This window comes from Saccopteryx leptura, chromosome 2, assembly GCF_036850995.1.
Source record: "Saccopteryx leptura isolate mSacLep1 chromosome 2, mSacLep1_pri_phased_curated, whole genome shotgun sequence".
NCBI lineage: Eukaryota > Metazoa > Chordata > Mammalia > Chiroptera > Emballonuridae > Saccopteryx > Saccopteryx leptura.
Window position 1 is genome coordinate 263,568,560 of NC_089504.1, and position 13,513 is coordinate 263,582,072.

A 13,513-nucleotide genomic window follows, 5' to 3' on the forward strand; every position below is an offset into this window, starting at 1 on the left:
CCAGGCGCTGGAGTGGCTCTGGTTGCCGCAGAGCGACGCCCCGGAGGGGCAGAGCATCGCCCCCTGGTGGGCAGAGCGTCGCCCCCTGGTGGGCGTGCCGGGTGGACCCCGGTCGGGCGCATGCGGTAGTCTGTCTGACTGTCTCTCCCCGTTTCCAGCTTCAGGAAAAAAAAAAAAAAAAAGTAAAGGGAGTAAGAAATGACAAAACAGTCCCAAGGTATAAAGTACAGCATAAGGAAAATAGTCAATAATATTATAATAATTATGTAGGGTGTCAGGGGTAGGCAGAATTATCAAGGAGATGACTTCATAAATTATATAATTGTCTAACTACTATACTGTATACCTAAAACAAATATAAAATAATACTGAATGTCAAAATTATTTAAAAATAATTTAAAAAAATACTAACAATCCAAATCAAAGACATGTGTGCACCAACAGTCTGTGGGTTTTGTTTGGTTTTTAATAGTGATGGTGGTGGTGGTTGGGGAAATAAGTACTGGAAAGATGATTTCAAAGTTCAAAGAGAAAAAAACAAACATAACAGGAAAAATTCTGAACAAGTAGGGAAGAAATCTATCCTAAAAGATATTAAAACATATTTTGAAGCTGTAATACTTAAAAAAGCACAGCACAAGTACAAGGAAAAAGAAACAGGGTCATGTACAGAAGAACATCCCAGAAATACACTGACGGGATGAGGGTAGCGACGGCTACCTATCCACGGTTTTCTTACAGGACACGGGCTATCATTTTGGGGTGATTAAAATGTGGAACGAGACAGCAGTGAGGGTTGTAGAACATTGTTAACTGTACTAATGCTACTGAATTGTACAGTTTATAATAGTTAATGGTGAATTTTATGGTGTATGGATTTAACCTCAATGTTTTAAACAAGCTCCCTCTTCATCACTCTTACCTGAGAGTTAATATCAGCTCTATATTGCAGCAAGACTCTGACTAGTTCCTTATGTCCTCGATCACATGCCCAATGGAGTAGAGCTCTGCCCTAAAAAGATGGAAAAAGAGACATTTGTTAATACAGCTGTTGAGGCCATATAAGGCTATATGTTTTAAGAAAGCCAAAGTAATATATAAAACTGGGTTATTCTCAGAATGACTGATAGAAAATGCTCCATGGGAAAGATAGTCAAGTTTTTTAAATCATTAGAAATACTGAGTGTTACTTCTAGAATTCGTTATGTTCTAGCCCAGTGGTGGGCAACTCATTAGTCAACAGAGCCAAAGATCAACAGTACAATGATTAAACTTTCTTTTGAAAGCCAAATTTTTAAAACTTAAACTATATAGGTAGGTACATTCCTTATCAAGATAGTGGCCGCACATGGTGTTTTGTGGAAGAGCCACACTCAAGGGGCCAAAGAGCCACAGTTTGCCAACCAGGGCTCTAGCCCAATGACTTATGTCAGCCTGATAGGTTTCCTCACCTACAGAGTGGAAATAAAGATAATACTAACAATACCAATATTTGTTAAATGAATGTGCACAAAATAATGCTTTGTATATTTGAAGTACTACTTTATAAATGTAAAAGTTTCCTTACACTATCACAAATACTTAAAATGTAAATAGAAAACAATCTAAATGTAGTATATCTCAACTTACTTGTTTATTCTTTAAAAACTAAGAAAATGTAATGTTTGAAAGTAAGCATTTCCCTGTAATATCCCAAATTTATACTCTTTTTTTTTTTTTTATATATATATTTTTCTGAAGCTGGAAACGGGGAGAGACAGTCAGACAGACTCCCGCATGCGCCAGACTGGGATCCACCTGGCACGCCCACCAGGGGGGCGATGCTCTGCCCCTCCAGGGCGTCACTCTGTTGCGACCAGAGCCACTCCAGCGCCTGGGGCAGAGGCCAAGGAGCCATCCCCAGAGCCCGGGCCATCCTTGCTCCAATGGAGCCTCGGCTGCAGGAGGGGAAGAGAGAGACAGAGAGGAAGGAGGGGGGGAGGGGTGGAGAAGCAGATGGGCGCTTCTCCTGTGTGCCCTGGCCGGGAATCGAACCCGGGACTTCTGCAAGCCAGGCCGACGCTCTACCACTGAGCCAACTGGCCAGGGCCCCAAATTTATACTCTTAAATATCTCAAAAACACTAGTAAAGGTTATCTTCAAACGGTGACTGTGAAAGCCACTTGTAAAAGAGAATAGATAGATGATTAATTGTTAGAAGAAAAAGTACTAATATGAAACATTACTTCGTTGTCTACCATGAACTCAGTTACTATCAACGTGTTAATTCTATTCTGTACCATCAAAAAATCTTGGTTTAGTTAATAAAAGAAGCCTACTTGGTCCAACGAATAAACAAAACCCCCAAAGCTAAGGGCTTCTCTGAAGAAATGAGTGATCTATGGCTTAATACTACTTTTGGGGGTGGTAGTGATGTTGTCATTTTCAAGAACTGGAATGTTTTTTCACATTAAGTTCAAATCCTTGCTTTGTGTCATTTTAGAAAAGATTTAAGTAGGACAAAGTTATTCAAAGATGACTTTAAAGGAAAAAAACCCCACCTTTTAAGAAAGCTTTTCTAGACCCTCTCTTTATCTTCAAGTACCTTTTAGTTCAACTAATTAAACCAGGATCTATTCTTGAAAAACAAACAAACAAAAAACAAAGACAACATCTTTCTTACAAATTGTTCTTTTCCTTTTCTTTCATTTGCTTAACTTCTTTCTTAATTTACCTATGAATATGTTTCCCGATAGGCTTACACAAAACCCAAACAGGAAGAGAAGCAGAAAATTAAAACATGTGGGCAAATTATTCAAAATTAGTTGTAGTAGTAAAACAATTTTGTTCAGAATCCACTAAAATTTTTTTAAATTGGAGACAATTCTAAAAGCCGAGTAAAAAATGTACTGTTGAGTGGAGAACAGTTTCCTGTATTAAAATTTCTGTAACTCTAATGATCTGCTGTACCAGGGCACCAACTTCAAAATTCCCCATAAGAATAATTAGATGTTCTAATAAGACTCTCAGAATACCAGTATATAAAATATTCTATAGTTCAATGTAACTGTTCCACAGCTTTTACATTAAAAAAATCAGATAAAACTTCAAAGTCTTTATCATTTTTAGTTCTAACTTTAAGTGTACATTTTATGGCTGTTAAGTTAAACTATTAACAAGAATTACTTCATAGTTAAAAATGATGTGTGATACACTTTCACAGGGCACCTACCAGAACTACCTAATAGCTAAGTAAGAAAACATAACATTAATATATCTAGTACTTTTATCACTGGATGTACAGGTAATTTCTACTTCACCAGGTTCCTGATTTCCTTAGAATTAACCCAATAGGGTTGTATCGATTAATAAAAACATATAAATCCTACGCTATTTCGATGGGAAAGACAAGCAACACATTTTACTTTTAATGGGAGTTATATTTTAAATTTCCCATATGTGGTGTCACAAATTTACTGTAGGGGAAACACCTATGGCTGGACCTCAGTAGTGATTTTCACTTTGGATATATTTTCCAGAAGGGTGGCAATGCTTTAAGGAAGATGATGTGCTCTCAGACACTTACACTATGCTTTTTAACACATTACTTGACCTGCAATGTAATTAATTTTTGAAACACATTATTTTAATGGTACACTAATTAACCTTGAATTAGAATGAATTCTCTGACAATGACTCCCTGTAGAAGTGCTGAAGATATCTACATTAAAACTATCTAAATGAGCAATATTTTAATGCAGGATTAAGAAGCTCAAAAACAAGAAAAGGATTAAACATACTAATACATAAGCATAGATAAAATAAATAAGGTGTTGGAATTTTTGCCTTCTAATGTTTTGTATTTAAATGAACAAAGATCAGCACAGCCTGGTGTCTGAATAGGATGATACTTCTTCAAATTATAAAGTTCCCATAACATGCTCTAAGATAAGATTATCAGTTTAAGTAAAAACATAACCAATAACTTGCAGTGATACTATTCTCACAGCCATTTATGACAAAATAGGGATGTAAACACCTGTGGTTTCTTTTCCTCAAGGAAAACCATGAATTAGGTGCATATTAAAGCTGTACCTGCTTAAAGACTTTCTCCAAATTCATGAATAGGTGAAATATTTCATCTATTTACATACAAATGTTTTATCTTCTGTGAATGCTATAATCTCTTACAAATGTCCAAGTTAAGTTAATTTTTACTACCACCACAAAAGCCAACAATTCTTTGAATTGTTTTTGCAGAAGAGTAGTTTTAACAACTCTTCTGAAAAAAAAATAAAATAAAAAAAATCCAAAAGTATTCAGGAGATAAGGGGCAAAAGCCATTATTCAAAGGAATCTTTGGTAGGCCACCAGAAGACCACAAGCATTGTTTAGAGAGCTCTGGATAAATCCAATTCAGGAATTCAAATACAGTAAAACATGGGGAAAAAAGGGTTCTCATCTATAACCAAGCAAGAGTACCAATACTGTCCTACCTCAGACAGATGAATGACTCTAAAGTGCTTTGAGAGTGCAGGGTGTCAGCTAACCTATTAAGTGGTATTACTTTCATACCTTCTGGAAAATACACTGTGAGTCTTAATATTTTAAATGCTTCTTTGATATTCTTACTTGTCCTCAAACCATGTAATTTTTTTAAAATTTAGATTTTTTTTTCTGGGATATCACAAATTAAATGAAGAGATTGTATTATAAAACAAGTCTTGATGTTCTTATGGTATTTGGAGAACAGACACAAAGCATGTAAACCATATATACAGACGACAAAAACATGGCAAGTTGGTATGTTTAAATTTTTAAGAGATGTCACCTTGCCACTTATCAAAGATAGCATAATACACAGTACTGTCTAATTAGCAAATGAAATACTGCAAACACATCATCGACTTAAATTTCTCTCTGCAAAAAAACTGAGTTTCAATTTACAACTGCAGTAGAGGCTGACTTTAGTACCAATATCTATGATGACTGTGTCCTCTACCTGTCCCCATCTTCTCCCCTTTGCTGCTGCTACTGCTATAGGAGCTGCTCCAGTGAGAATTCCCCACCTACAACCACCAGAAACTGCTCAATGCCTGACTTCCACCTCCTTCTCAACAGTGAACCAATGATATTATTTCAAAAACTTAAAGATAGGAGTAGGATTGGAAGATAGTTTAAGATCTCACAGAGGCCAGTAGCTACCTGTGGGTAATTAATTTACCACCGTTAAAAAGAAAACTGCACATTAATATGTATGACACACATTTAAAACCGGCAACTAATTGATCTTTTTCACGGCTAAGATCTAAGGAAGAGAGAAATGGTGTTGCTGAGTTGTCAGGGAATTTATAAAATCCCTTCATAAGCATTTACTAAGCCATAATGTTAGTGATTAAGAGGGAAGGAATAAGAAAGGGAGATACTACTTCATCCTGTAGAAAATAAGTAATAACAGCAATAATAAGTTGGCATGAAAACAACCCAGGTATCCATTGTAAGACAACAGAGAAACTGTAATACAGTCAAATGATGGAATACTGCTCAGCAATATAAAAGAAGTACAGATATTTTACAACAATATGGATGAATCTCAAAAACATTATGATAAGTAAAAGTAGCCTCAAACAAAAAAGTACATAATTCCATTTATATAAAGTTTGAGAAAAGGTGAAACCAGTCTACAGTAGAAGAATTATCAGAACAGTTGTTACCTTTGTAGAATTAAGAACCACCTGGGAAGGAGCTCAATGAGGGGACTTTCTGGGGTGACAGTAGCGTTTGTCTCTTGATGGGAGTTTTGATTACACAGGTACATGCATTTGTCAAAATTAATCAAATGTGTAAGATTTGTGCATTTCACCATATGTAAAACAAAACTAATACTGAATTCTAATTAATGATATGCATACTGAAGCGTTCAGAATGGAAAGTATTATCTGCAAAACACCATGATCAAGAATACATCAAAATATAAGATTGATGATGAATAGAGAGACGGGTAGATGCTGATAAAACAAGCTTAGTAAAATATTAGTGGTATAATATAACCTAGGTGGTAGTAATATAGACATTCACTGTAAAATTCTTTCAACTTTCCTGTATGTTTAAAAATTTTCATAATTATTGAAAAAAATCAAACAAAAATTTGTCCATCCACATTCATAGCAGTATTATTCACAACAGTCAAAATACAAAAGCAACCCAAGTGTCTACAATGACTTGGGATGAACAAAATGCAATATATATGCACAACAGAATATTAATCACTTTTTAAAAGAAAGGAAATTCTTACACATGCTACAACATAGATGAACCTTGAAGACATTATGCTAAGTGAGATAAACCAGTCACAAAAGGACAAATATCGTATAATTCCATTCACATAAGGTGTCTAGAGAAGTCACACATGGAGACAGGAAGTAGAATGGCAGCTGCCAGGGGCTGGGGGAGGGGCAATGGACAGTGAGTGTTTATGAGTGCAGAGTTTCAACTGGAGGAGATGAGAGTGCTGGAGATACTGTTGGTAATGGCTGCGTAACAATGTGAATGAATTTAGTACCACTGAACTATACACTTAAAAATGGTTCAAGTGGCACCTTCAGCCTTCAGTGGCAAACCCCAGCATTCTGGGCAAGGTTAGGTCATAGGTGGCTGGAGCAGGGCTGGAAGAGACTGAACCCTCCCTTAGAGGAGCGAGGGAGAAGCCTACCTTCCCAAGTGGTAACTTTTTAAATGTATATTTTACTACAATAAAAAAGTTGCCGGCCCTGGCTGGTTGGCTCAGTGGTAGAGCGTCAGCCTGGCGTGCAGGAGTCCCGGGTTCGATATCCGGCCAGGGCACACAGGAGAGGCGCCAATTTGCTTCTCCACTCCTCTCCTTCTCTTTCCTCTCTGTCTCTCTCTTCCCCTCTCGCAGCCAAGGCTACATTGGAGTAAAGTTGGCCTGGGCGCTGAGGATGGCTCTATGGCCTCTGCCTCAGGCGCTAGAATGGCTCTGGTTGCAACAGAGCAATGCCCCAGATGGGCAGAGCATTGCCCCCTGGTGGGCATGCCAGGTGGATCCCGGTCAGGCGCATGCGGAAGTCTGTCTGACTGCCTCTCCGTTTCCAACTTCAGAAAAATACAAAAAAAAAAAAGTTGCCAAAGCTTGTAATAATTTAACTACTTTCTCCATTTTCTGATTTTGTATTAAATATGAATTTCTGATGTAAAGTATTATATGCTCAATTTTTAAATAGTATTAATGCAAATGAGCATAATTTAACATTTCTCAATCGTTGTATAAATGAACAAAGTTCCTTCAAATTAATATTTTAATCAACTATACAATCAAAATAACACTTAAATGAAGTTATTTAAATTATTTAAGAAGAGGATGCATTTTTTTCTTCCTTCTCAATCTTAAATAAAAGCATAAATTTAGACTTAGTACACTGACTCTGCCTCCTGAAACTTATGCTCTTTGTTAATACTGACAATTTTGTCAGATTTTCCAGCAGTTGCTCAAGACAAAAGCATGTAAATCGTACTGACGTGAGCCACAGATTTAAAACACAGCAAGAAAGGAAAGAAATGCGTCAAGAGAAAGGTGATCTCCTTCAAAATATTTGAAAGGATTAATGAACATAAGGAAAATAGTTTAACAACTATACCTTCAAAAGGATAGCAAGAACTTAAAGTAGTAGCTTAATAAGAGGGATTTGGGAGTGCACTAGATAGGAATCTATGGACCACCAACGAACTGTATAAATGCTTTTGGGGGAGACCAAAGATAGCTTGCATTGAAATAACGTAATCTATTTTGTTCAAATATTATTATTACATTGCTGCATTGGTCTTAAAAATGTAAATTAATATGAAGATTTAAAATATTAAAATATTAAGAAGCATGTATTTATGTACTGTATATGACACTGATCTGAGGACAACTGATAAGAAATATCATTCATGGTTTACAAATTTTTCTGTTCATTCCTTACCCTTAAAAAGATTTTTTTGGGAAAAACCATAAATATTTGGCATGTGTGTGGGCTACATTACTACGGCTCAATGATAAAAACTGAATCACCATTTTATAAATTAATAGGTTCTTAGATCTTTTTTTTTGTATTTCTCTTCATACCAACCTCAATTTCCAAATATTTCTGCAAATGGTTAAAAAATGAATAAAAGTTATAATTTAAGTAAAAAAATGAGTGCACATAGCACCATGATGCTATAAACTTGGACCTTAAAACATGATATATAGTTTCCTGAATAGGAAATATCACCACAAAATGTTTTTCTCTTATGTGAAACATAAACAATGTCCCAATTACTGTAGCAGTAGAAAACACCATGTAATCTCAAATTAGAAATATATGCCCTACTCTATTAGTAGTAATTACAATTTGAATATATAAAAGATATATATCAGGAACTATACTTATGCATAATATCATATCTTCATTTGAAATATTAATGTTTTATTTAAAAGGCATCTTACACATGTTCATGTGCTATAATAGTTACAGAACCAAATAGATGCATTCAGGCAATGTAATCATGTTTATTTCAAATATGAATGCAAATATAGCCTATCTTATAATTACATTTCTTTATGTGCTTACAGCAAATTTTAAGTGCAATAAATGTAATTTTTACTTATCTAAGGGCAAGACTGAATGAAACTGAGTTGAACCAGCTGGATAACCATTTTAAATAAAGTCCTACACCATCCCCTAGAATCCTAGGCGATTAGTAGTGAAATATCTCAAGTTCATATATCACACAGATAAACACAGAAAAGAACTGGATGTCCTTTCAAAACTGTAATTGTTACCGAACTTATTACTAAAAAGTATCATTTTCCTGATAAAGGGGCTAAAAGTATTTAGCTAGAAACTTAACTTTGAGATTCATCACCAAGGCTTACCAAGTCATAGTTTTATTTGCTAGAGCTTTAAATATCATGAAGCAGTACTATTTATTTTATTTAGGATGTTAAGTTTAATTCTCATTTTATGCTCTCATCTCCCTCGTGTTCTTAAATTAATTCATACAAATCCCTGATTAATAATAAAAGGGCTTGCCATCAGTATTCAAAGCCCAGCCTGAGTTGTCATGGCTGAGAGGGCAGAAATCTGCTCGGAGCAATGAGAGACCCCACTGAATTCTCGGCGTCTCAGTCTATGAATGCGTAAGCACTTCATCTAACGCTCTGGCAGGTGGGGGAGCTGATGGGTAACAAACTAACAGACCTGGGAAGCTACTACATCAAAGTAACTAAATGACAGAAGCAATACCTTTTACAAGTGTTCCTTTTATTTTCACAATAAAATGTGTTATTAGTGTAAGCTGTTTGTGTTCTTGACATTTATTTCATCCCTTTCACTGCTGTCCAATGATTTTTGCAAAGGTCATGTGTCAATCTGATTTTTAGTACTATTTTCATACATTTATCCAAACCCCTGGAATGTATACCACCAAGATTGAACCCTGAGGTAAATTACGGACATTGGGAGATTATGACGTCTCAATGTAGGTTCATCTTTGGTACTGTTTTGGTGAGTGACTGTACTAATGGAGGAGGCTATACTTGGGAAATCTCTGTATCTTTCTCTCAATTTTATTGTAAACCTAAAACTGCTCTAATAATTAAATAAAATAAAAGAGGTAAGTGGCTTCTTCATCCATCTCTTAATTATATTCACAGTCTTCGTTCATATTATTAAGAATAATCAAGATAGCTAAGCTTTGCCTAACCGGCAGTGATGCAGTAAATAGAGAATTGACCTGGGACACTGAGGTCCCAGGTTTGAATCCCTGAGGTTGCTGGCTTGAGCACGGGCTCACTGGCTTGAGCATGGGATCAACTGACATGATCCCACGGTCTCTGGCTTGACCCAAAGGTTGCCGGCTTGAGCTCCCAGTCAAGGCACATATAATAAGCAATCAACAACTAAATTGGGCCCTGGCCGGTTGGCTCGGTGGTAGAGCGTCGGCCTGGCGTGCGGAAGTCCCGGGTTCGATTCCTGGGCAGGGCACACAGGAGAGGCGTCCATCTGCTTCTCCACCCTCCCCCTCTCCTTCCTCTCTGTCTCTCTCTTCCCCTCCCACAGCCAAGGCTCCACTGGAGCAAAAGATGGCCCGGGCGCTGGGGATGGCTCCTTGGTCTCTGCCCCAGGCGCTAGAGTGGCTCTGGTCACGACAGAGCGACGCCCCGGATGGGCAGAGCATCACCCTCTGGTGGGCGGGCCGAGTGAATCCTGGTCGGGCGCATGCGGGAGTCTGTCTGACTGCCTCCCCGGTTCCAGCTTCAGAAAAATACAAAAACAAACAAACAAAAAAACCACAACTAAAGTGACACAAACATGAGCAATGCTTCTCATCTCTCTCCTTCCCTCTCCTCCCCCCACACACAGATAGCTAAACTCTATTAAGTACTTACTTACTGAGTGCTTAACTATATGTGTGTCAGGTACTGTTTAACTGATTTATATATATTAGTTCATTTAGCCCACATAACAGCCCTGACAGATGCTATTATTATCCCCATTTTACACATTAGGAAACTGAGTCACAAAATAAAGTTGAAAGATCATATAGCTTAGGAAGTAACAGTGCTAAGACCTGAACCCATGTAGTCCAGCTCATCACCATTATAATGCTTCTATTCATTCTTTCAATAATCCATTAATTTATCAATTTTTGAGAATTTCGAATATGCCAAGAACTCTAATGGAAACATTTTCAAGGAAGATCTCAAAACATTTTCCTTTCTTAGGCAGGAGGAAATGCTCCTTCAAAACCAGGAAATAAATAAAAGAGGGAGTTATTCCATCAAAGGAGGAGAATAAACAGTAAGAGTTGAAGACCTGGGATCCAGAAAATAGAGGAACCCAGGAGAAACAGGAAGAGAACTCCCAGGACAGTGAAAAGGCGTAATCCTGGGATGACATCTATGCACCAGGTCAGGAAAGCAGCCAGTCCAGATTAGAGATAAAGAAGGAAAGAGGATTCCAGAAGGAACATTGCTAAAAATATATGGGACTGATTACCTGATGTGTTTGCTTGCACTGAGGACACCTCTGTCGGGCAATTTGAAGGAAAAATTAATGATAGAAACATAGATTACTAGGAAAATATAAAAACAAAAAAACCCAGGCAATTATCAACCTTAAGGGAAAAAAATGTACCATGTGTGCAGACTGTATTATTTATAACTATATAATTATTCATTCCCTTCCAACACCTGCCTTGCTTCTCTATAACTGAGAATACTTCCTACCATACTGACCTGGGGTTTGGCCTTGTGAATTTTTGGCCAGAGGAATCTGAGCAGATGTGACATATGTGATATCCAAACAAAATCTTTAAATGTACAGTGGTACCTTGAGATATGAACAGACCAACATACGAATTTTTTAAGATACAAGCTGTGACTCGATCCGTATTTTTGTTCGAGATCCCAGCGAAATTCCAAGATACAAGTCATGATTTGGGAAGATGCCGCTAGTTGGCGCACGAGTCCAGTATTGACAGTTTGATATACAAGTTGACTGACTTATGAGCTCGGTTACAGAATGAATTAAATTCGTATCTCAAGGTACCACTGTATTTGTGGGGTCTGGTCTGCCTGCCTTTGTTTTCTGACCCAGACAGTATCTACTGAGACTAATCTCAAAATGAAGAGACACATGCAAGCAAGATGAAATGATCCCAAGCAGGGCTAACAGCACCCAGTGGAGCCTCAAATGATCCACACCCTTTTGAAATATAGCAAGAAAGAATTATATTTGTCAGTTACTGAAATTTGGGGTTGTTTTATACTATAGCAAAAGTTAATCCAAAAGTTAGCTCAGCAATGAACTAACTTTTTAGTTATGTAGCCATAATATAACTCATATTAAGTATGTTGTAACTAATTATATAATGCTAATATTAATAATAATAAACATTGATTCAATGGATTTAATCAAAAAGCTAAAACTAAAAGTTGTGATTATACCTGTTGGGGGGGAGAGAAAGGGAGAGTGAAAGTTGAGTAAAACAGCTAAATCCTATAAAATAGAAGAAAATCAATAATGTCTAAAGTTGGAAAATCAAGAGAAGCAAATATTTTAAGAATTATGTAAGTAAGTTACAAAAGGAACCACTATAAGAACTGAAGTTTTTGCCATAAGGGAGCCAGAACCAACTGTGAGAGGATGCAGGAAGAGAGTGCTTGTTTGTTACAGGACACACAGCACTGTTTGATTCTGTTGGAGCTAGCCACAAGTATTAATTTTACTCATTTTATAAAAATCTTAACTCACGAGCAAAAAAATAAGAAACGACAATAAAATCAAGGGATGCAATCATGCCTGATTTACTAAAAATAAATAAAATAAAAAGACCCCTAGTGGACTCACGACCTGGTTTTATTATTTCACAATTTGGCATCTGCTTTTCTCCAGCTACATCTTTCTAGGCGCTGTCTGTCTCATTACTTGGAGGAGAACACTCAGTAGTTCTGGTCCCCTTTACTGTAGAACAGCGGTTCTCAACCTGTCACGACCCACAGGTTGAGAACCGCTGTTGTAGAAGTATAGCCTTATGTTTTCAGTCCCAGATGTCACTGACAATGTGTTACAGGAAAGGTGTTCCCTAAAAGTCAGATGATTCAAGGTGGGCAAAAGTAGGTTTACAGTTGTTTGTATAAAAAATAATATAACTAGTAAATAATAATACAAGAATAAACTCTTTGTTTCATGTAAACCTACTTTTGCCTCATCCTGTATTAAGGGCTCACCTACACAGAGGGCTCTCAATTAATACATTAAGTTGATTATTTGTCTACTTTCTACACATTAATGATTGCTGCAAGTCCTCTTCCCAACAACTGCTACCTTCTGGTTGTTTCAACCAGCTTTCACATGTTACCAAAGAAGGAGAAAAATGATTAAAAGTGAATTAGGAAAGTTTGCTTTTTTTTTTTTTTTTTTTGTATTTTTCTGAAGCTGGAAATGGGAGAGTCAGACAGACTCCCGCATGCACCTGACCGGGATCCACCTGGCACGCCCACCAGGGGCGATGCTCTGCCCCTCTGGGTTGTCGCTCTGCCGCGACCAGAGCCACTCTAGCTCCTGGGCCATCTTTGCTCCAATGGAGCCTTGGCTGCGGGAGGGGAAGAGAGAGACAGAGAAGAAGGAGGGGTGGGGGGTGGAGAAGCAAATGGGCGCTTCTCCTATGTGCCCTGGCTGGGAATCGAACCCGGGTCCCCCACACGCCAGGCCGACGCTCTACCGCTGAGCCAACCGGCCAGGGCCAGTTTGCTCCTTTTTTAACAACTATAATTCACGAACAATTTAAGCTCAATATGTAAACAGTTTTATTCACACAACAAATAAACTTAAGTAATATGTTTTACAAAATGTATTTAAATCGTGGGCCCACATTTAAATGACTGAATTTACCAAAATTCTGACAGCTTTCTAGAAATATATTTACTGAGTAAAGGACAAATATATCATTTATAATATAATGACAAAGAGGCCACTAAAACTACTTC

General features: G+C 37.3%; 1 protein-coding gene across 2 annotated transcripts in view; it reads right to left on the reverse strand.

Moving 5' to 3' along the window:
* Window positions 1-13,513, reverse strand: part of ACBD6 (acyl-CoA binding domain containing 6) — a 149,857-nt gene that overhangs the window by 71,532 nt on the left and 64,812 nt on the right. For both annotated transcript variants that reach the window (XM_066361670.1, XM_066361668.1), the window contains exon 6: window positions 923-1,012. In XM_066361670.1, the coding sequence (XP_066217767.1) occupies window positions 923-1,012 (90 nt within the window). The remainder of the gene's footprint in view (window positions 1-922; window positions 1,013-13,513) is intronic.